We start from the raw sequence: 24,712 nt of genomic DNA, 5'->3' as shown, positions 1-24,712 counted from the left end.
AGAATGAGAGCTATTCTCCATGATAAGGTGGGTTTCTAGTAAGGCTGTAAATGAATCGAGTACAAATAAATTTGGCTTGGCTCGATTCGGCTTCACTCGTTAAGGGCTCAACTCAGCTCAACTTATTTACTAAACGAGCCGAGCTCAAACTTGAATAAACTCGACTCAATTATTTTTATTTAAATTATATAATAAATATATTATTATATTTATTAAATAATATATATAATAATATAAGCAATATTTTTATTCAAATAATATTACAAAAAAATCTTATTGAGTTGAATCAGGCTGAGCTTGAATTATATTAATATTAACGAGTCGAGCCAAATTCGAACCAGCTACTTAACGAGTTCAGCTCGAGCTCAATAAATGAGCAAGCTTAAGCTCAGTAAAACTCGGCTCATTTGCAACCTAACCTTCTAATATTTTTTCATAAAAAAAAAAAAAACTCAACTCAACTCGTTTATAGCCCAACCTCCTAATATTCCTCCATAAACCAAAAAAAAAAAAAAAAAAAAAAATATTCAACTCTATTCATGTGCAACCCAACCTCCTTTTATTCCTTTGTTAAAAAAAAAAAAAAAAATCGACTCCACTCGTTTGCAGCTAAACCTCCCCCTAATATTCCTCCGTAAACCAAAAAAACAAAAAAATGTTCGGCTCAGCTAGTTTGGAGCCCACCCTCCCAGTATTCTTCCGTAAACAAGTGTGGGGGAGGAGGGAGAGAGAGAGGGAGTGCTCACTCTGGGTGAGAGAGATGGCGAACAAGGTCCTCAGTGAGATGGGTCTGCCCAAATCAATTACCAACATCTTCACAGCTCGTAACTTGTTAACTGCCAAGGTAACTAACCCTCCCCTAATTACTTACCGCGCTTCATTTTCTTCAATCCGTATCTCAATGCTATTTTCTGTAATTCATTGAATTCTTGCCTTTTTTATGGTTTAATTTAAGTACAAGCCAGTCACTCTTTTGGATTTTCAATCATAGTTACCAGGAGGCCTGTTAATTAAATTAGTAACCCCACATTGATGTTTGATTGCTTTGGGTTTTTCTTGGGAAACCCTCATTGCCTACAGACAACAAGAGTTACCCAGAATTGTCTCTCACACAAACAATCCTGTTCAACCACTGGAATTTTTTTTATTTTTTTTTCCAGTCATCATTGTTGGATATGAAGATGAGGGAAACGATCCAGACCCCCAGCACCCCACACATTTGTGAGAGAGAGAGGGAGGAGAGAAAAAAATAACAAAAAAACAAAAAAACAAAAAACAAAACATAATATGTGGCCACAAATCAATTGGGGGTTATGGGGTCAAAAATAGTGGGGGTCTCAAGTATTTTTCATGGAGATGAGAACTAGTGCCAAATGTGTTATTAATGCATACTTCTTTTTTTTTTTCTTTTTTTTTTTTTTTGGGGGTGGGGGGTGGGGGGGGTGGGGACTGTATGTTGCAGCTTAAAGAAGTTGATTATAGCTATTTTAATTTGTGAGTATATTTTAATTTGTGAAAGAGTGTTCGGTACAGTTTTTGCTTTTTATTAAGCAAAAATAGATTAAATAAGTTGAAAAAAGCTGATGAGGGGCACTTTTAGCTTCTATGTTCTAAACCCTAAACCCTAACCCTAAGCTGCACCAAACAGGCCATTGGAGGCCATAACATGGGGAGAGGAGCCTTGCCTGTTGCAAGACTTGAACACCTCACCTCGTAGCTAGGTGCAAAGATTCTAGGTATATTAATGTACATTATTTGCATGAGTTAGTGGTTTTTCTATATGTAAGTATGAGATGGTTGGTATGAAGCCGAGATATTTCTAAAAAGGAGTTGTATTTGTATTGTACCAGTATTGATGCTCGGAGATTACGTAGATGATACTTTCTAAATGTATCCGATACTTGATGTTAATTTTGAGAAATATCGGATACTTTTCGGACACTCTAGGTCACGTGTCCAAACTATTATGAAATTGAGATTTAATAGTTTTTGTATATTATTAGAATATAATTGTTAGAATAGATACAATAATAGTTTTGCACAATTTTCTTATTTCTTAGAGAAGAAGAAAATAGTATTCTACTTTTTAAATTTTTTATCAAACTAACATATCCATTGAAAAAGGTAAACTGACTATTGGCTTGGCTCTTAAACTAATATCTAATTCCTGAAGACTGGTTTCTCACTATTCTTTGAGCTTATAGATAATATAATACTAAAGATTATAAATTTTTTTCAACGTATTATGGTCATATTGGTTTCCTGTTATTTTAGATTTTGTCATATCGCAATATTCGTGTAGTATCCCTATTATGTATCCCATATCCATATCCATGCTTCATAGGATGTTTGAGAAATGATAAATTGAATAATCACAAAATTATTCTGTTTATACCACTAGCCTTGCAGGGCAGGTGGTACCCGATGGTCTCTTGATGTTAAAGGCTCAAGTCCCTTGGTTGTGTTGAGTAGACAATAAAATACTACAGTCATTTCCATTACACAAATTTGGAGTCTCCATTGCCCAAATTCAAACTCATCTCTAAATTTGATCTCTGGAAACTTGTGTTTCCTATTATTTGAATACATCAATCACTTGATTTGATTTGTCAAATGGATTGAACTGTTTTACTAATTTTCTGGGTTCTCAATGAACAAGACTTTGTTTCACCCACTGTGTTAATATTCAAAATATTTCCTTCCAGGATGTGTTGTCATTAACTGAATTTGAGTTGATGGAGTTGTTAGATGTTGGGTTTGCAGAAGTTACAACTGCAGTTGCACAAGTCAGTGAAATTGCAAGCCCACCTTATCAAACTGTAAGTGTAATATGTTAGTATTAGGAACAAAAAAAAAAAAAGACGACTTTGCTTCCTAGGGCCAAAGAGTGCAGCAATTATGTCGTTTCATTTTGTTTGACTTGTGTGTCTAGGCACTATCATTACTGGAGCAGTGCATCCAAAATGAATACCTCTGTGGCCATCTTCCCACACGTCTGAAAGGATTAGATGAGGTCTTATGTGGTGGAATACCCTTTGGTGTTTTGACAGAGTTAGTTGGTCCTGCAGGAATTGGCAAAACACAGGTATGATAACTATTAACAAAGTGAATGCTTTAATAAACTTTTTGTTTTTTTTATTGATGTGCTACATTCAGTGCTTGACCATGACAAGGCCATCCTTTCCATCATTGGACTGGGTTATCAGTTTTTGTTTTTTAGTAATTTAAAAAATTGTGAAATTACTCTTGTGATTATGATATGTTGCTTCACCCTTTGACAAAGTTCTTAACATTTTTTGTTGATTTAGTCGAGCAATAATTCTTAATTTGCATGATTAAGGTTTTGCATAATTGTTTTTACATGCTAGTGTGATACAATTGTATATAATGGTTATACACATAATCATATGATTCTTCATTCCATTTTGTTTGAAAATTGCAGTTTTGCATGAAGCTTTCATTACTTGCTTCATTGCCTACTAAGTTTGGAGGTTTAGAGGGCCGTGTAATTTATGTTGACGTGGAGTCCAAATTTAGTTCAAGAAGGTATCTGGGCCATGCTTTTCTGATATCACTTATTTCAGGTTTGTGATATTTATTTAAATCTCAAATTTTGTGACATGCAATAGACTGAAACTGTAAAATCTGCCTTTCTCAGGATGATAGAAATTGGAGTTAGTAGTTTCCCAGATATATTTCACATGGAAGGAATGGCACAAGAGGTATGCATCATGTTTGTCCAGTACTTAATGTCTTTGAATCATTACCTTATGGAAGAATGTTCAGCATCTAAAATGAGTAACTTTCATTTATACTGCAGATGGCTGGTAGGATCCTAGTTTTGCAGCCGTCATCACTGGCCGAATTTACTGAAAGGTGTGAACTAGAGAGCCTTCTTGTGTTTAACCTAGAGTGAATATAATAAGATATAAATGGGACATTTTGAGAACTTGGAGCTGTAATTAGTGACAATGTGAGAGCCAGCTGAGATGTTTCACTCATGAACCACAAAGATTATGAGTCTATGACAAGACCCTCTTAGGGGTGATGTGGTTCGATTTGAGGGTTGTCTAGATAACCCAGTTTGTTACATGGTTAACATATGAATATTTGAACTATCTGGTATGACCTCCTAGAGACTTTATCAAACTTTTCTCTTGAATTTAAGTTCAGACAAGGTTTTATAAAGAAAGTAATGTTGACATGAGCATCTCATGCTGGGCTTGTTAAGAAGCCCATTCACAACCAAGCTCAAGCTTAGGTTTTGGGCAAGATTGCTCCATAAACTAACTCTGTTGGAATTGGGATTTACTTGAGGCCTCATGAAAAGTTGGCGCTACACTCATATGGCTTTGGTAACAATTCTTAAGCAACTTTCTGACGGTATTAGAGAATAACTGTGGCAAAAAGGAAAAAAGTACCTTGCCTTTTAGATATGACAAAAAAATGGATAAGCTCTTGGAGTATCTTGTAATTGCAATTGAAATTGAATATCTTTCGATATGGAAATTAGAATGAATAGGTGAATGAACAAACTTGACAAGCTTGATTAGGCTCATGAACAGGATTGAGTTTGGCCAAACCTTAGCAAATGAAAGAACAGGAAAAAAATTTCTCAGGTCAAGCCCTGCTCAAGTTCAAGCTCAATCTAAAGTCAACCAACCCCAGTAGCCCATTGTTCTTACTCTTTCTAGACTTATCAACTGAGAGACTATTGCAATTAATTTTTAATATTATATGTTGTTTTCTTTTTCACCAGCTTGCAGCAAATCAAGGTTTCGCTCCTCCAGCACCAAGTGAAGTTGCTTGTCATTGATAGCATGACAGCTGTTGTTTCAGGGTAAGATCAAGCTCTTTCTTCTGCACTATTTGACTGAAGTTTGTTTTTCTCAACTCTAGTTATCAATTGTCTAACATACTGTGTAGTTGCAGTATTAACTTATTAATTACCATTCTGCTTTTGTTTCTGGATGTGTTATGTTATACGCTTCTTGTTGCTTTTAGAAATTGGATGTTGGACATTTTACAACGACACAAAACGATGTTAAAATTTGCTAGTGGAGCAGTGCTTCTGATAAAGCTCAACCATTTTTTATCAGATTAAATGTTTGGCATCTAAAAAACAAGTTCATAAACTAGCATGGCCATAATGGGAATGTTGAGATGGATATTTTATAAATTGGGCGAGGATAGAACTAGGAATGAATAAATTGATGAGAGTTCAGAAGTAAATGCTTTTGGAGATGGTTTATATCACTTTTGGAGCCAACTTGATGAAGTGATAGACTATCAATCCAAGTTCATCGGATTAGTCAGAGCACACAGATTTCATGTTTGGATCTAATTTTTCACTGTTTGGGGTTAGTTCTAGCTATGCAATAAAGGCTGATTACAAGATGTGTTATTTGCATTGCATCTACTAGATATGGTTGTTCTATCTGATTAATAATATAAGGATCTCGTCCACTGCACAAATTCATTTACCAGTATGTTGCTTGTGTAGAAAGTCCTACATTTTTTTATAATAAATTTACCCTCTTGATTTCAACTGCTAAAAGAGTTTAAAAGAAAGTTGTCCATATCCACTAAAAATTTAGTTGCCTGAACTCATGTACCATAGTATTAAACATCCATTCTTTAAACAACACCCATGCAACTTTGGTATGGATCTCCCATTTTATGCAAAAACAGTGCATTTTTTACACATTTTAAACAAGAAATTCTAATGCAACATATCCTTTTCCTCTGGCTTGTGTTTCTGTTTAAGCGACATATTCACCATACTCTCTGTTCAGGGAATTTGAGCAAGGACCTCCGAGACAACATTCATTGGGTTGGCATATTTCGTTTATCAAGTGAGAACTGTTATATTCTGAACTCTTATCTTTGTTTTGTGAAACTTCTTCGCTATGGATGGTTTGTCCGTGCTCCTCAAGCGATTCTTCTTTATCTGTTGTGTTTAGGTCTCTTGCAGAATTTTCAAGAATTCCCGTAGTGGTGACTAACCAAGTTAGATCTCAATGCAGTGATGAAATCTCCCAGTACGCTTTCCAAGGTATCATAGCATAATTAGTTTGTGAAATCTTTTGCCCCCGTAGTAAGACAATTAATTCATCTGTGCAGTGCGGAGCAGGGATGACACCATAGAGGAATCCGCAAGATTTGATTCTCATCTTGTTCCAGCTTTAGGGATTCACTGGTCTCATGCTGTCACTATTCGCCTTGTGCTGGAAGCTAAATCAGGTTGGTGACTGCCACTTTCCTTGACATAAAATGATATCACACTGCTCATGCATGTATTAAGAATTTGCTCCATGGGGACTATTGGGATCTTCTGCTTTCAAGTAGATTGTGATGGTGTCTCAGTTTAAAGTGTGTTCTCTAAAAAACTTATGTTCATTCCTATTCAAGTAAGGTTTTAAAACTGGTGTTTTGTTGAATATGAGAAGGAATCCTTTATTGGGGAGATTTTGGAAATGGCCAGATTGTTACAGTTGAAACTCTCCTGGAGGGGCAGGATCTTTAGTGAAAGAGAGTTGAACCGGTGACACTTCTGATGCACTATTAGCTAGTGAATTAGGCAGTCCTCTAAGGACTTTCAGATCACCAGAGATGGAGGAGAGAGCCAAGGCAGTGGAGTAGAGTGTCAATACTATGTATATTGGAAAATTGAGATGTGTTTTCAGGGTGTTATATGATTGATGTACACATCAACTACGAATTTGTTAATTGGGCGTTGAGCCATTATGAAACATGTTAAATTTTATCAAAATGAGGGCAAAAAACAGAAAAGAAACATTTTGAACAGTTTTGTAGTCAAAATAAGGGAGTAGTATCTTGAGCTGGTTTGCTCATGTTAGCTAGTAAGACATATGAATGCTTTTTTAAGAATTGCATCAAAGTTGAAGATACTCCTACTATTACGCAGCAATGACCATAAGTGGGCACTGATTTGCGGAGGATGTGGCCTTTGATATTGCTCAATTGGGTAAAGTCAGTGAAGCCCATCTCTGTGTACGGGGCTGTAGACTTTTTTGAGTTGAGTTGTATGCATCCAATTCTAAGTCCCCCAACGCTCCAAATTTGAGAGTAGACTAACCTTTTATAAGATAATAGTGTATTGCCAATTGCATTTTTCCTTACAATTTTCTTTTAAGATTTCTGCCAATCTGAAAATCACGAATTCTTTTTCTCTTGCAGGTGAGAAGTTTATGAAGGTGGCAAAATCTCCAATATCTCCTCCTCTGGTATTCCCTTTCAACATAACTTCATCCGGGATTTCATTGCTCAGTGATGTTGGAATAGAGATGATAGGACCACAAATAAATGCAATACAAAATCAAGGTTCGTCACTGACTTTTCTGATATGCATCAATCATTTAATGGTTTAACTTATGCATTATCCGTGTTAAAAATAAGTCACCAGCAATTAAGGTGTAACTATTAATTGAATTGTCTGGACATGGTAGCTCCCAAGCTTTCCACTTGCGAAAGAAAGAAAGAAAGAAAGAAGTAAATTGTATTAGAAAAATGCCAAAAACCGGGGTAGCAAACCAAGTATTCTTCAAAACTATCACTATTTCTCTACAAGAATGTACAATTGTCCCAAGAAACTCTACAAAATAATCTTTTAGACTAAAATATATTATTTATTTTTCTAAAAACAAAGAGATGTAGCAGTCTTAAAGTTTTCATATGACTGAATGCAGGCCACAGTGACGTCATTAATTTCCTCAGCGAAAGGTTACCATGATCAGTCAGCATGAAAACATCAGCAGGCAATATGCAGGCATGTTGAAAGACCTCTTCTATAAATGTGTGTTCTATTATGAAGTATTTCAATGCTAATTACAATTATGTTAGTTTTAAAAAATTTATGAAATGTTCTTAGGCACGCGAACTTGACTTCACATCCACAGCATTCTTTCACTTGGAGTTCCTCTTTTTGTATTTCTAATTGACTTTGTGTGAAAAGAGTTTTTGTTTTGTTATTTCTAGTCAAAATGACATCTTCTGTGTAAATTATTCCCCCAGTTGTCGCCTTCATCTAGTGGTAACTCTTATTGTTGTTTGGTCTCTGGTCAATGATTTTATGAAGATGGCTCCATGTATTTAAACTTAATAATTTTGTTAAACGTGTTGTTTCTCTTGCTTTGTACTTGTCAGGGCTTATTATTAAAGTACAAAATAGGGGAAGATTAGCAAATGCGATATCAAGCTCACTGTATCAAGTTGGGTCCCCTGTTTAGTCTATGGCCATTCGTTGTGCCAACTCTAATGTGGAACCTATATTTAATCATAGCCTCAGATTAGTGATTAACCTAGGATATTTCTTAGTAAAGTTAACCAAGTATGTAACCATATGAGCTACCTTTTATTTATCTAATAATGGATAGGATGCTTGAAGTGGCTCTACACTAGTGAATTTATTTATTTATTTATTTTCCAATTTTTGTTTTATAAAGTCGGAACATTATTCCCAAAGTACGAAATCTTGTTTAAAGATTGTCAATTTGGTGGTTGTGATGGTAATAAAAACTGTCTTTCACCCCCAAGTGCTTCGAACAAGTTAAAATTTGCCATTTTATGAAACTAAAAAATTTTGGAGCAAAACTGCAAATTGTAGATATTTTGCTCAGAGAGTTGGTTAGTTAAGAAAAGTTTGAAAATGTGTATTGTAATATATATATACTAGCGTATGTCCGTGCCTGAAGGCACGGTATAAATAATTTTAAGATTAAAATGTAGTTATAATTTACGTATTATGTTGAAATTTAAAAAGTTTGTGTCATTTTTTGATAAAGATATTGAAAAAATATATTGAAATATTTTTCTTCTTAAAGTTTGTGTCAATTTTGCTTGTATTACACGCTCTACAAAACTCAAATAAAATAACAACTTTCCCTAATCATATAGACAGAATATATGAAGAAACTAAAAAAATATAAAAAGTTTGAGATTCAAAGCAAACATTATGTCATAATCCCGTCATTGTCTAGAGGCATTGATATAACTTAAAAAAGTTTTAGTGTAAATAACGTAAAAATTATTAACATGATATTATTTGGTGTTGACGGTATATTGTTTGGTTCTGTAACTTAATTAATGGTTGAATATTGGGAAGTAAACACAATGTGTATAACTTTACCATTAAGGAGGAAAGGAGGTTACACAAAATATTGACCAAAAATAGCTTGAATTACTAATGAAAAGCTTTTATTTCCATGAAGTTTTAATGGAAAGATACATGCCTTATTTTACCATTTCCCAAAAAACTTTCTTGATTACTCATGAAAAAGCAATCATAAGTTTTTATTTCCATGAAGTTAATATTCGACAGCAGGAATTCAAAAAATGTAACCCAACACATTGAAAATACAATGGAAAATACTAACCCAACACACTGAGAGAAAGGAGAAGAGACAAAAATTGGTAGCAAATGTTTTTTTCCAAAATATACAAAATATTTTTGGCCAATATACAAAATATTAGCCAAAATATTTGCCCTATTTTTTATTCACTGGATTAATGAATTTTTTTAATTATAAACAAATATTATTTTATTCTCTCATAATTCTCTCATTTTCACAACAGAGGCATTTATATAATTAAAATTGGAGATGAATACTTATTTTCAATCCCCTCAAAACAAAGGCATTTATTTTCAAAACAGAGGCATTTTCACTGCAGTTATTTTCAAAATTGGAGGCATTTTTATTTTTTAATTTTGTGTGTAAACTCTTTATTAATATTAATATTAAGTAAACACAAAATAAGAAGACCGAGTAACTTTTAAAAAGTTGTAATATTTTTTAACAAAAAAATCATATAGAGAGAATTTTAAAAACTTAAAAATAACTTAAAAATTAAAAATTATTAACATGACTTTGAAAAAAAGGAGTTGTTATGGGTTTGTTTGTTAACTATTCCATTTTTAGTTTTCAGTTTATATTTACAAAAATTTTAAAAATTGTCATAAAAACTTGTTTGATAATTTTTTTTGGTTTATAAATAGTTTTCTCAGTTTATAAATTTGAGGAAAAAACGTAAACTCAAAAAATGAGTTTACGTTTTCAGTTTTCAATTTTTATTTTCAAATCTTTTTTTTTCAATTAATTTTTTTTTCAAATAAATTTTTTTCAAATATTTTTTTTTCAATTAATTTTTTTTCCAATTAATTTTTTTTAATTATTAATTAATTTTTTTCAATTATAATATGTGTGATCCCATTGTCATAAATAATAAAAATAAATATAAATATTTTAGGCCTAAACAAACAATAATTGAGCAAAAATTTGGTGATGAGAGACACATTTCCTCAATATTTAATAGTTCTGAGAGAAATTTGGTTCACAATAATTCTGCTCAATGTTTAATCAAAATTGACAAAAGGCACGATGTAAATAATTTTAAGATTAAAATGCAGTTATAAAAATATATTTAAATTTTTTTTCGTAAAGAACTTGTAACATTTTTGCTTGTATTGCATGCTCTACAAAACTCAAATAAAATAACAACTCTCCCTTATGTTAATGCAAATTAAGAAATAAACATATAAGATTTATAATGTTCACCAATACTGCAAATCAAAATATAAGAGCAAGTAAAAAAAAATTGTAAACACTGACAGAAACTAAAGTTATTGTGTACTAAATCTATAATAAAAAGAAAAAAAAAAATACTAAATCTATATACTAAAGCACATCAGTATAATGTAGGCATTCAACTCCTATTAGTAATGAAAAAAAGAAAAGAAGCAGAAATATGTGATATTCTACCAAATTGCTATCAAAATGCTAGCCCTTATTCTGTCTATGATACCAAGAACCCTTTTATTTACTCTCCATTTGATACTGTCAAGTGTATTAAGGGCCTGAAATGCAGGAAAATTTGTAGAGTAATTCCAATTGGTTAGACCAACTCCCCGAAGCTATTTGAAATTAAAATCATCCAAAAGCACACAACACCTCAAAACTAAATACTGTCAAGAAAATGTAAACAAATTAAAACCCATTTAAAAAATAAAACCCATTAAACATAACAAATTGGTTAGACCAACTCCCCAAGCTATTCGAAATGAAAATCATCCAAAAGTACACAACATAGAAGAACTAAATACTGTTCAAAAAATGTAAACAAATTAAAAACCCATTTCAAAAATAAAACCCATCAAGTATTAATTCAAATCCAAAACCTTTTAAAAAATTAAATCCACTTAAGAAACATAATGTTAAGATTAAATTGGATAAATTACATTAAACTGGATAAATTACATTTTGAGATCAGGTATTATATATCTATCTATTATTGTAGATTAATCTATTATTGGCAAATCATTTACAAATGATAATATTAAATTTAAAATAAAAAATTGTAAACTAAAAGCAAATTGAACATTTTAATTCCTGTGTATAATAGCCAAATAATTTTGGAGTCCTTTGCTGTTCCAATTCTACATGCACTAAACATATAAAGCTGATTCCAATCTTTGGCTATTTGTATTTCAAGCATGTCCTAGGATGCGAATCAAAATTTCAAAAAACACAAATTCACATGATTTGTCAAGATCATCTATTTTTTTAAGAGCACTAAATTTCATTTTAAATAATAAACATAAAAAAATAAAAAATTGAATGATCAGCCAAAATTCGGGGAAATTGATAGATAAATAACAAACATACAAACATAGAAATGGGGCAAAATTTTGGTGGATTGATCAGCCAAAATTCGGAAAAATTGAATGATGTTTCACTGAGTGGTGGGAAAGTGATTTTGGTGATTAAAAATAGTTGACAGTAAACACATTGAGCAGAGAATTTTTGGTGATTTTGGTGATTAAAAACAGAGCCAACTGATTTTGGTGATAAAAAACAGAGTCAAGTGATTTGGTGATAAAAACAGAGTCAAGTGATTTTGGTGATAAAAAACATAGAGCACTTAATAAATTTTGGTGAATTTGAATGTTATATGGAAAAGTACTTATTAAGTCCAGATTTGGATCACCAGTAGTTAAAAAAACAGAGTCAAGCAACTTAATAAGTGATTTTGGTGAGTGCTATCTGACTCTGCTTTGAATTTGAATGTTACATAGAGCACATAGAATCAAGTGATTTTGATGAGTTTATTGTTGATTTTGGTGAATAAACAATAAACTGCTTTGAATCACCAAAGTTACATAAGCAAAATCATATTTGAGTGTTACATATTTTTAACTGCTCTATGTGCTCTCTGACTCTGCTTTGAATTTGAATTTCAAATTCACTTGACTCTTAATAACTGCTCTCTGTTTTTTAATAACGCTCTATGTAACTTAATAAGTGCTCTATGACTCTATGTAACATTCAAATTTTGGTGAATTTGACCATATTCAAAGCACTTAATAAGTTATATGGAAAAGTATTTTTAACTGCTGGTGATCCAAAGAAAAACATTGAAGGTTTTGAAAACACTAAAAAATAAACTATACATTTGAAATTCCCCAACAGGAAGTATCTTCTAATTTGAAAACAAAAAAAGAAAAATTAAAGGAAGTGAAAAAATCATAAGTGTCACTAAATGTTTATGATTACTGGATTCTTTGAGTTAGCAAGTATAACATTTTGTTGTCCCAAAATACAACACCAAATAGTTTGAATGTCAAAACTTATTTCAAACTTATTTCACATGAAACTAAACACAGTCTAAAACCCATTTCATTAAGCCCTGCAAACATACATATGTAGAAAATACATAAATATCAAAATACAGAGATTCGAAAACTTATTTCAAAATCAAAATTGAAATCATACAAACCCATTTCAAAATCAAAACCAAAATCATTCAAACCCATTTGAAATTCAAAATTAAAACTGAAACCCATTTCAAATTCATCGTTGGTATTTATGGTGGATTGATCAGCCAAAATTCGATAGAATTCATATGCAAAATTCTTGCCGAAATCATATGCAGAATTCATATACATAATTCTTCTTCAGTTCCAAGGAAATACAACAAACAGAACAAACTAAAAACAAAACGAAGCTTCTAGAGATCAAGTCACTGTAAATCTGTAAAAGAGCACCAGCAAAACTAAAGAATATAAAACATAAAAATACCCTCCAGAATTGGGCCATCATTTTCCTAGTTCAAAAGTCCCTTCCAGAACTTAAAATTTTAGTTTAGTTTCACAAAATTGAATTTATGCTATGAATCAACTTATATGGAAAAATAAAAAATAAAAAGTAAAATTGTTTTGAGAATTATGCAGTGCCTCTCAGCCCCATTCCACAATTTAGAATCACTACAACAGACCGAATATAATCTTTGAGAAACAAAAATTGATCCAACTTTCATTTACTAACTATGCACGTGGAGAACTGGATGCATTCTGAATTAGCAAACCATATTTGGACTGCATTTTAATGCAAAAGTTTTTTTTTAGCTTTTGACTTAAAAACTGTAGAAATCATTCAGAAGAAATTTACATTGGACACCTTGGTTCCCTACCCCCAAGCTTTCAACCTTATAAAGGAGGTATACAAACAGCCACTCACCCACAAGATAAATTGTTGGTTCCAATCCCAAGAAGTACCTTCTTGCAAGTTTGTAGCCTTTAGACTCTTTGTGATCATTAATAGTACACAAATACAGACCCTACAGCTGGATGTTTTTGCGCTATTAACATCAAAACAGATAGTCATTAATAAATGTGAGAGTGTGGAGCATGTATAGCAATTGCTTTGTTACAGATACCTTCAAGCGCTCCCTTTGGCCAGCATATTGGGAAAGAATGGCCACTTCAGTTGCATAAGACTCTTGCAGCATTCTGGCTGAGGAACGAGCAGATTGAGTTGCTTGCGCTTCATCATCGAAGATTCTCAATACATGAGATGATTCCCCATTCTGAAACATGTAGCAAACAAATTAGATGGTGAGGTTTAATAATGTGTGAAGACCAACAGATAAAAACTGACAGCTAAATATATCAAAGAGGTAAAATATCGCTCACAGCTCTTTCAAGCAGTTCAGCCCTCTCTCTAGCTTCTTGGGTCCGTCTCTGATTCCGTAAGAAGTACTTTTCCAGACTTTCTTTCAATGAGTCGGGCCTTAAGAACGTCTAAATCAACATGTCAACTCAAATCTATCAAAAGATATTAAAAGATATTATGCGCACATGATAATAGAACATCCATAAAACTTCTCAACCTATCAATTTATTTTGTTAAATGCAAACATAGGTAGTTAAATTATTGTAGTCTGAGCACAAAGAGGTTTCCTAATTAGAAAAGTGGCAGAACTGAAACAAAGGCATACCTTCCCACTAAATGCAGCAATTCTGGTAAATCTATCATCTTTTCCATTACGTTGTCATCCAAAGGCATACATTTTGAATCTGTAAGGACCTGAAGAGCATTTCTATATAATTGACTGCCTTCATCAGCATTCCCTGTATGAAAATGGCACATGACCCCACACTCAAAAACTTGAAATAGATCTCCATCTATGAATGAACTTTTAAATTTAAAGTTCGCCGCAATCCACTCACAGTAGAATGAGCAACTTTTTGACCCCACACAAGTACTGGTGTTAACATGATCCTACTAATTTAAATGAAATCAGGAAGAAAACTGCTTGCATACAATGAAGAATACGAAGTTCACCTTATGCACATTTCACATGGGCCAACAAACACATAGCCATTCAAAAACTCTTCCATCACAGAATGTCAAGAAATCTACAGATTCAAGAAATCTATAGATTCATCACAGAATATAAAACAGATTCATCACAGAATGGAATATAAAACAGATTCAAGAAAGTAGAGTTTGTATATATGTTTTATATTCATCACATTCTGTTTTATATTCATCACAGAATGGAATATGCACATTTCACATGGGCCAACAAACACATAGCCATTCAAAAACTCTTCCATCACAGAATGTCAAGAAATCTACAGATTCAAGAAATCTATAGAATATAAAACAGATTCATCACAGAATGGAATATAAAACAGATTCAACTCAAGGCTTCTATGCCGCACTCTCGAATTCCAGAAAGGCTCGAATCGGATTGCAAAAAGTGTTTCTTTTCACCAAAGTTGCTCATAAAATCTCTGCAAAAGGTCCCTCTTCTTTTCTCTCTCTCTCTAAATATACATACATGTGTTATAAAACAGAATCTGTGATGAATATAAAACAGATTCAGAATATAAAATAGATTCATCACAAACTCTACTTTGTATATATGTCAAGAAATCTACAGGTTCATCACAGAATGGAATATAAAACAAAAAAGAAATTAATAAATAAATAAAAGACAAAAATATTGAAATCTACACCCAAAGCAATATACAGACAGCCAAATTACCTAATAAAGGGATTTTCAGCATCCATAACTTTTCCTTCCTTCATTAGAAGATTGCAGAGGCCATCTATACAGAAATATAGAAACTCTGATTTTCTTTTGAATTCTGTTTTCTGCAAAGGTTTGTGATTGTCTTTCAGCAGAGTGAGAAGGGGAACAGAGACAGAAATAACAGATAGAAGCCTCTACCGGAGACCTCCAATCGAGGTTCAGAAAGGTATCGCGATTTTTAATCGGAAACCCTGGCCTTCAGAAAGCGAGTGAGAGGGTGGGGGGAGACGGGAAGAGGCAGAGATCGGGTGGAGGGGGAGAGGCAACGAGCGGGAGGGTGGGGGAGAGGGGGAAAGGCAGAGATCGGGTGAGAGAGAAGGAGAGAGGTAGCGTCTCTGCGAAAGGGAGGAGAGGGGGAGAGGCAGCTAGTGGGAGGGTGGGGGGAGAGGCAGAGAATTTGGTGAGAGAGAAGGAGAGAGACGTGCAACAGAGAGGAGATAAAGATGGAATGGGGGAGGAGATGTGGGTGGGTGGGAGATAGCACCGAGTGTTTGGACGGGAATCAAACACATCTGTACCGTTAATATATTCTTAAAATTGGTCTTAATCATTGGATCAAAATGTATCTCACGTACATTTTGAAACATTTTTCAAAAAGTCTCTTGCCTTATTATATATATATATATATATGTATGTTTACTTCATTAGCAAGCTTCAAACTGACTTTGAGCATGATTAGTGTTAACGAGCCAAGCTCAAGCATTGCAAAGCTCAGCTCGGCATTTGCAGCCCACATACATAACAAAGAAAAGATGACACTTTCAATTCAAGCCATGTTGGTTTGATATATCTGTATCTCTGGGACGTGTTTAGCTTGTAAGCACAATTACATTCGGACGTCATTAAAAATAAAATAACCTATACAGTACTATGTTCTGATTGAACCCCAAATGAATTGTGTTTATTTTAAAGTTTTTTTTCTTTCTTTTTTTTTTTTTCCATCTTATCTCCTCAGAAAATTTTTATGCTTGGTGTATTACATTAGAGGATGTGATAATCAAACACCCTATGCAATTAAATATTTTTAATTATACATTAAATATTTATGATTACATTTAACTGGACAAAAATAAAAAATAAAAATAAAAATTTATGGGCGAATAACAGTCTCTATTGTTTGAGATTCATGTCGCTTTGGTTATTGACTTTTCAATTATGACACATTTAATCCTGAATTTTGAATCTTGTTTCAAATAAAAACAATTGAAAATATTATAGCTTAATTTGAAGGGCAAAATCATTAACTTGATAAAATATAAACCTATTTGACAAAAATAAATATCAAAAAAATATTTTAAAATTTTTAAAAATTATTTTTACCCACAAAAGATAAAATTATGTAAAATTGAAAAATCTTTTAAATATTTATTTATTTTACCAAATTAATTTTTATTATGTGGTTGGATGATGATTATGTAATAGGTGATTGTTAGAATTTTAATATGTAATCGATATATATAATATATGAAATTTTTTAGTTTTGGATTTTTTTAATTTAATGGATTGGTTTAATAATGATATCAAAGTTGTCACCATATTTGACTATTAGAAAAATAAAAACTAATTTGATGAAAATAAAAACATTCACCTATTACATGATCATCATTCAACACACAATAAAAATTAATTTAGTAAAATAAATAAATAAATGTCTAAAAGATATATTAATTTTATATAATTTTATCTTTAGTGTATAGAAATAATTTTTAAAAATTTAATCATATTTTTTTGACATTTATTTTTGTCAAATTAGTTTATATTTTATTAAATTGACGATTTTGTCATTAAAATTAAGCAATGATATCTTCAATTGTTCTTATTTAGAACAAAATTTAAAATTCAAGGTCAAATGTGTCACAATTGAAAAGTTAATGATCAAAATAACACGAGTCTCAAATTATAAGGACCGTTAGCATAATTTATCCAAAATTTATTATTGTTAACTACAATGTTTTCACCTATTGTGTCAAGCCTTCCGAACATGAAATCTTAATTATTGTTGTTATTTATCAAAAATAAAAAATATATTATTGTTGTTGTTAATCCTTAATTAGATTTGTTGTCAGTGGCGGAGGGAAGTGAGAACGGAGTCACGTGCACCCTTTAGATTTTGGGCTCTTTTTTTTTTTTTTTTTTTTTTTTTTTTTTTTTTTTGCAAATATAAAGAAAATATTTTAAATAAAAAAAATTACAAAAATATTGTTAGAATGAAATATCAATGACATTTTAAAAATTATGAAAACAATAATAATTATTTTGATTGAAAATGAAAAGACTATTATAAATCATATTATCTATGAAAATTTTATGAAAATTTTTAAATGTAACGGTGATGTCATTATGATTGACATGCAAGTATAAGTAATTTCACTATAAAGATACGAAATTTATTAGATTGTTAGTTACATTTGACATGTGAGGTTTACTCTCTATGTATTTATTTACTATTAGTTGGTGACATTACATAATAATGATGATGCAGTATTACTATTATATTGTATTTTTAATCAAATTTGGTATAAAAAAAATAATTTATCATTTTATAATTTATTTTAAGACTTATATCTATATTTTTTGACTTATATATATATATATATATATATTATCCATGATACAATAGTTATAAATAACATTATTTTTATGATATTTTTTAAAATCAATCGTAAAAATTTGCGTAAAATATTTTTGTAAAAATTTTCGATATGAATTAATAAGTGCCCCTCGATTTTCTGGTCCGCTACTTGTTGTATGTAGTAGTCTGATTCTTATTGGGATATGCTCTGATTATTCTAGTTAGAGCCGAGTAAGGAATCCGTGAAATCTGTAATCCGATCCAGTCCAGTTCAATCTGATAGGTTTGGATTAGTTTTTTGAATCCGTGGTTCGATTCCGGATTGAACAATTAAAAATCCGTAGTCCACAGATTGGTTCCGAATTGAACCCCACGGTTCCGAATTGGAACCGATCCGGACCGTATACAAATAGTCTATATTTTTATTATACATCCTCCCCCATAGTATCTTCTCTTCTTCCATGTAAAACCTAAACTCAAACCTAAACCCGCATAATATCTTCTTTTATTCCTTTTGTTTGTTAGTTTTTAGTTCTAATTTGTAATGGTCTAAATACTTATGATGAAACTAATTTTTTAATGGTTGTTTAAATTTTAGAACAGTATGTCGCTATTATAGAAAGACATGTTGCTATTATGGAACTAATATAGCGTTATGTTTATGTTTTTATGAAATTAAAGTGTTATATATATATATATATATTTGTTATTAAATTATGTGAATCCGTGGTCCTAAACCGATCCAATCCGTGTTTAAATAGATTAGTTCGGATTGGTTCCATGATTTAACGGATTGGATTGGTTCTAATTTTTCAGGAACCGTAAATAATGGATTGGTCCTGGTTTTACTCCCAATCCGGTCCAATCCAGACCATGCTCACCCCTAATTTTAGTACTCCATTTGAAAATTTGCTTCGGGTGAATTACATTAATAGTCCCTATAGTTTGGGGTTTGTGTCACTTTGGTCCTTGACTTTTAATTGTGACACATTTGATCTTGAATTTTGAATCTTGCTTCAAATAAGGACAATTGAAGATATCATTAGATTTTCAAAGGTCAAGTCGTCAATTTGATAAAATATAAACTAATTTGACAAAAATAAATGTCAAACAAATATTTTTGAATTTTTAAAAATTATTTCTACCTACTAAAAATAAAATTATGTAAAATTGATAAATCTTTTAGACATTTATTTTTTTTTACCAAATTAATTTTTATTATGTGTTTGGATGATGATCATGTAAAATTAATTTTTAAAAATTAATCATGTAATTTTTATTAATTTTTATCAATTTTACATAATTTTATCATTGGTGGATAAAAATAATTTTTAAAAAATTAAAAATATTTTTTTGACATTTATTTTTATCAAGTTAGTTTATATTTTATTAAATTGACGATTTTGCCCTTGAAATTAAACAATGGTTTCTTCAATTGTCCTTATTTGGAACAAGATTCAAAATTCAGGGTCAAATGTGTCACAATTGAAAAATCAAAAATCAAAATGACACGAGTCCCAAACTATAAGAACTATAATTTGCCTTTTTGTTTAAAATATCACATACAAGTTTTGCCTTGGCTAGCTAATGTGGTAAAAATTATTGGAAAGTTGAAATAGAATATGATAATATTTGGCCAAAATGGTCTCCCCCCCCCCCCCCCCCCCCACTCCTCTTCTTCTTCTTCTTCTTCTTTTTCTTCTTCTTCTTCTTCTTCTTCTTCTTTTTTTCCCAAATGGGTGCTTTGAAGTTTTTTTTTTTTTTTTGGTACACTCTGGGCCAAAGCCAAAATTACAGAATAACTCTATGAGAGGAGCCAAGCCCCCATAAATCACTTTCTAAAGTTGTAGCCAAAACAGAGGGTGCAGCTACTAAACATGTACTGGTATCAGCCATACTCAGGGCCCCTTTTACAAGCAGATCGGGTGCTTTGAAGTTAGGGCATTGCATTGTTCTATCTAGAAATACTTGTTTATGATTAATGATCTTATGTTCTTAAAATTTTCTATCTCTTGTTCTCAAACACTCATAATTATTGGATAATATAAAGATCTTAAGGTACGAGAATCTTGAGATATAATGTAAGGGTTGTGAGTGTTTTAAGACGTGAAATAGAATGATTTGGAGATTAAGAATTCTATATCTTTGTTTATGAGTTTTTGTTTAGTAAACAAGAAAATGAAAGAGAAGCGAAATTATTGGTACAATATCATTTAAATACGAGTAACCAAAGAAGAACATCAGTTTTGTTGATAAATAAATGTCCATTTGCATTTCATTTTTCTAACTCAACAAAATAAATAAGTAAATTTAGCTTCCTTTATTTATTTATTTTTTCTATGTCCCTTTTTTTCTTTTTCTTTTTTTCTTCTTTTTTTGGTTCACAAATCTAATATCTAAATATAGTGTTAAAAGTTTCATGCATTGGTTGGTGAAAATTTATCACTATGTCTTATTCATTGTTTCTAAAATCACAAATCTTCAATTAATATAGAACGGTGGAAAAAAAATAATTCATAGGAGTTGTATTATAAATATAAGTGTTATATGTCATCGATTTTTTACGGTTATGTGGATATTCATAATTGGTCCTCTGCTTAAAAATAATCACTAAAAAGAAAAAAAAAACAAGTAATATATTATCATGTGCCTCAATATTATAAAATGATTTTAAAAAATGTGATATATAAATAGTGTATGCTCTTTACCTCATGTTATCATTCTCTTCATATATTTGAATATATCTAGTTGGAGTAAATTTGTAAGTAATTAAAGAAAAGGATGAGTTATAACCAAATGATTTATTTGTTAATAGAAGTGTGAGATGTGAATAAATGAACAATTTGGGAAGGAATGTTTGAAGAAATTGAAAAAGAAAAAAAAAAGTGAATAAATTAGAAGAAATTCGAATTTTGAAAGAGATTTATGGAGGTGGAAAGAAAACTCCTTTACAAATTTCTTTTTAAATCTAAAATCTAAACGTAATTTACAAAAAATAAATATGTTTTATTAAAAAATTGTCACTAATATTTTTAACTGCAATTATTTGTTTGATAATGATCACTCTTATTTTAGGAGTTCCACTAACTAGATAGATCTCCAATCTCTTATTTTTAATTGTTGACAATTTTTTTTATTTTTTACAATCAATAATTATCTATATTTTTAAAAGTTTCATAGTCACAGTATGCCTCATTAATCACAAAAGGTTTAACAGGTCCAAAAAAAAATTGCAAAAAAATAGTATGAGAAAACATAAATTATTATTGATTGAGCACATAGAAACGTAATGTTCCCAAAAGACTGAAATGTTCCCAGAACGTTTCTTCCACTAACTTCTTTGTCTTAATATGTTGTATTACTTGTAGATTAATTATACATATATATATATAATCACTCTGTTTGGTTTTGAGACTCAAATTTTGTTTTTAAATTTATTTTTCATATTTTTTTATTTTTATTAAATTTTTTTATATTTTAATTTTTTTTTGGCTTTGTAGATCCACTTAATATAATGCACATAAAATGTAACATATTTGTAAAGACATTTAAAAAAAAAAAAACACTAAATACAAAAAAAAAAAAAAAGAAAAAAAAAAGAGAGTACATTTTAGTAATTTTTTGTATTTAGTATTTTTTTAAGATTTCTTCATACTTTTTTTTAATTTTTAATTTAGATTAGATATATCTAAGAAATAATGAACAATTGATTGAAATATGAAAAAAAAAATCACTAAATATATCCCAAAAAATTTTAAAATTAATTTTCAAAAATTAAACCAAACAGCATAAATATTATTAAGGAAACAAATTATTATTATTTTTTGGCATAAAAAAATCTATAGAAATTTCAAAGCAATGTTGACCGTCGAAAACTTTTGATAACATCCATCAGGCATGTTGCAAAGCCTAGAGAAGTAAGTGTACACGTGGCACGGGCAAAGTGGTGGGACGATAGAGGTGATGATGATATTATTGTTGGTGACACGGTTAGGCTCTAGGGCAACCGACTACAGCCGGTTTCTTCGGTGTGATCAAGTGATTATTCAAAGAAAAAGGGTCTAGACCTCTAAAAAAAAGAGCGCTAATTTATATTCTTTTTTTTGTTTTTTACTTTATTATTTTTTTTTAATTCATAAACAACTCATTAAAACTGTACTGAAGTAGCTCTAATTAGAACTCTGCAGCACTGTTACCCAAATACGGCGTGGAAAGCGTGGGATTGGTGGTTTGCCACAAAGTTACCACATTTGGAATTTTACCAAAAGGCATTAAGGTAGGTGGATTGCCCTAAATTTCAAAAGGTGTTAACGTAGGTGGATTACCCAAGTGGAATGTCCTAATTTTGTCACTAACAAAAAACACATATTACTATAACTTTTCTAATGATGTTTTATTTCTACTACATAAATTATAAATAGAATCAAGGTTAAGCAAAAGTTATTTGAAACAAAATGATATATTTTCATAATAAATAAAAAATTATAAATAGTTTTATAAGATGCATCAAATAATACTTAAATGCCTTTACTAAATTATTAATCATTTTACTAACTTTATTTTTTTTATTCCAAAAATGAATATATAGATAGTCGCTCCACATATCAGTCAAGGAATATTGCCCTTTATCACCTATAACATACCTGTAGGGAATCTTACCACATCTACAGCGAGACCGAAACTAAGGCCCCATACATGCTCTGGACACTAAAAAATAGGTTTAATCACAATAAGAGATTATGGAGACTCGAACCTAAGTTTTGAGAGAGAAATTCAAATCTTATCATTGAAAGAAACAATCCCCTATTGATATTTTACTAACTATATGGTTGTGACCTACACATGGATGTTAATTCCACATTCATGTATGTTGTTAGGTTTTTATTCTTGGTAATCTCGTCTGACAAAACTCTTTTCAGTTGTAATTGTATTCGATCTTTTATTTCAGTGAGGCTATGAGTTTTATATGCGAATCCAGCCCAAATTGTGCCTATGTAGAGGAATTTGTGATCTTAATCCTATCATATTTACCATTTCATTGACTATGTCCAGGGCAGCGCCTAGGCAAGGTCGAGGGCAATGCCCCCGAAGCAAAAAGTAAAATTGCAGTCAAAGTTATTTTTCCGCTCGAGCGACCATTCTTACACTCGAGCGGAGATCGCAACATTTCAGAAGTTTCACTCGCCTACAAAAGTACTGGAAGTTATTTTTTTCCACTCGAGCAGCCATTCCTGCACTTGAGCGGAGAATCGCGGCCCTGTTTTTTTTTTATATATAAATATGTGGTTCTATCAGATTTTAGGGTTATGGCTTCCAGATATTCTTTTTAGGTATTAGGGTTTTCATCTGAAGCTTCTTTGCTTGTTTCCTTTGATATTTGTGAGAGTTTATATCATGAATTGAGTTGATTATATCAAAGCGTTTGTTTATTTTGTTTTATTCACAAAAGAGAAATTTGTTCTTCGGTGGATTCCGTAGAATTTGGGCTTAAAGATTTTGTAGATTCTGGAGTGGCTAATCGTCGTAGATTCGACATCGACGTTGTGGATTCAACATTGGATAAGACGATTTCGAGGTGAAGACTGTGATGGAAGAGGCATATAGGGGTTGGTTCAATTAGGGCGTGGATTTTCTAGGTAATTAATAGTACACTTGTGTAATTCCATTTGTCTTCTTAGTGGATTGTTTTGTGGCTTTTGTCCGTGATTTTTTTATCACAATTGAAGGCGCTCCAATTGTGATTTTTTCACGTTAAATCGTTGTGTCGACTTATCTTGATTGTTTGATTGAGATTGTTATTTACTGTTTAAAATTGATACATAATCACAAATATATATCTTCGCAATTTTAGTTTTTTCATATGTAATTGGTAGAAAAGTAGACGTCTAGTGATCCCTATCATTTTTCCAGTAATAATAGATATATATAAATAATAATAAAAAATTGTTAAACCGTGGTCTTTAAAGCAAATGTTAAGAAGTTTAAAGATATTGTATATCTTATATGAAAATATTTGCAATATTCAGGTCATCTTTGATTCACAAGACCAATAGTGAAATTATTAATAATCTTATCAAATTAGTGTAGTATTCACTATTCAATTAGATTAGTTAAATAAATTATCTCCTTATCTATTGTTTGATTTGCATTGGATAAAAAAAACATATGAATGTAGGATTACAATTATATTTATCATCTTTTCCAATCTTACCCTCCATCAATATTTCTTCACAATCTTTATTTTATCAAAATTTCTTCATAAACGTGGTTTTGAAAAAAATTATAAATAAATAAATAAAAGCAAAATAAAAATAAAAAATACAAAGGTCATGTTGGTTTGTTTTTTAATTTTTTTAAAAAATATAAACTAATTTGATAAAATAAATATCAAAAAATATTTTTAAATTTTTAAAAATTATTTTTACCCTTCTAAAATATAAAATTATATAAAAATAATAAGTGTTTTAATTTTTAGTCAAGGGTAAAAGAGTCTTTTTATTTTATTTTTCAGCTCAGGATATATAATCTCACCCCTATCACATTACTAATAATCCTATAAATTTGTTAGATTAATTATTCATTGGATTAATAATCCTAAAACAAAATTTCAAAACAAACACAGGATTATGGGATCCACTAATTATTAATCTTAATCTCATGCTCTATTTCTGTCAATCAAACATGCCCTCAAAGTATAATGTTTTTAAGTTATCTTAACATATGTTTTAAAGGCACATATTAATA

At 30.9% G+C, this 24,712-nt stretch overlaps 2 protein-coding genes and 1 long non-coding RNA gene across 4 annotated transcripts in view; 2 read left to right on the top strand and 1 right to left on the bottom strand.

The window, feature by feature from the left end:
- LOC114289226 (xanthotoxin 5-hydroxylase CYP82C4) overlaps nt 1-24,712 on the top strand; it is a 377,811-nt gene that overhangs the window by 39,334 nt on the left and 313,765 nt on the right. The gene's annotated exons all lie outside the window — the stretch shown is intronic.
- Nucleotides 597-8,158, top strand: LOC114311953 (DNA repair protein RAD51 homolog 2). 2 transcript variants are annotated; one of them, XM_082919670.1, is made up of 12 exons: nt 597-844; nt 2,706-2,819; nt 2,933-3,085; nt 3,443-3,546; nt 3,659-3,722; nt 3,821-3,876; nt 4,760-4,840; nt 5,796-5,855; nt 5,964-6,055; nt 6,124-6,243; nt 7,201-7,344; nt 7,710-8,158. In XM_082919670.1, exons 1-12 carry the CDS (start codon nt 656-658, stop codon nt 7,751-7,753), a joined length of 1,221 nt encoding a protein of 406 aa, XP_082775796.1. In that variant the 5' UTR covers nt 597-655; the 3' UTR covers nt 7,754-8,158. The 2 variants fall into 2 exon arrangements, with proteins under 2 accessions (XP_082775796.1, XP_082775797.1); XM_082919671.1 differs by lacking the exon at nt 597-844 and adding an exon at nt 1,532-1,736.
- Nucleotides 14,166-14,697, bottom strand: LOC145820968 (uncharacterized). Its single transcript, XR_014363009.1, has 2 exons — nt 14,640-14,697; nt 14,166-14,425 (listed from the first exon to the last, which is right to left on the bottom strand). It is a non-coding gene; the product is annotated as an uncharacterized LOC145820968 (long non-coding RNA).

Source organism: Camellia sinensis, chromosome 3, assembly GCF_055761805.1.
Source record: "Camellia sinensis isolate YWXY chromosome 3, ASM5576180v1, whole genome shotgun sequence".
NCBI lineage: Eukaryota > Viridiplantae > Streptophyta > Magnoliopsida > Ericales > Theaceae > Camellia > Camellia sinensis.
The sequence above is the reverse complement of the archived record's forward strand: the minus strand, read 5'-3'. Positions and strand labels throughout refer to the sequence as shown.

Excerpts from the sequence above, each read along its gene's own strand:
- LOC114311953 (XM_082919670.1), top strand. The coding sequence starts at position 656 with ATGTTCGGCTCAGCTAGTTTGGAGCCCACCCTCCCAGTATTCTTCCGT. Across the intron at positions 3,086-3,442 it reads CAGGAATTGGCAAAACACAG|TTTTGCATGAAGCTTTCATT; the intron begins GTATGATAACTA and ends TGAAAATTGCAG. Across the intron at positions 5,856-5,963 it reads TGGCATATTTCGTTTATCAA|GTCTCTTGCAGAATTTTCAA; the intron begins GTGAGAACTGTT and ends TGTTGTGTTTAG.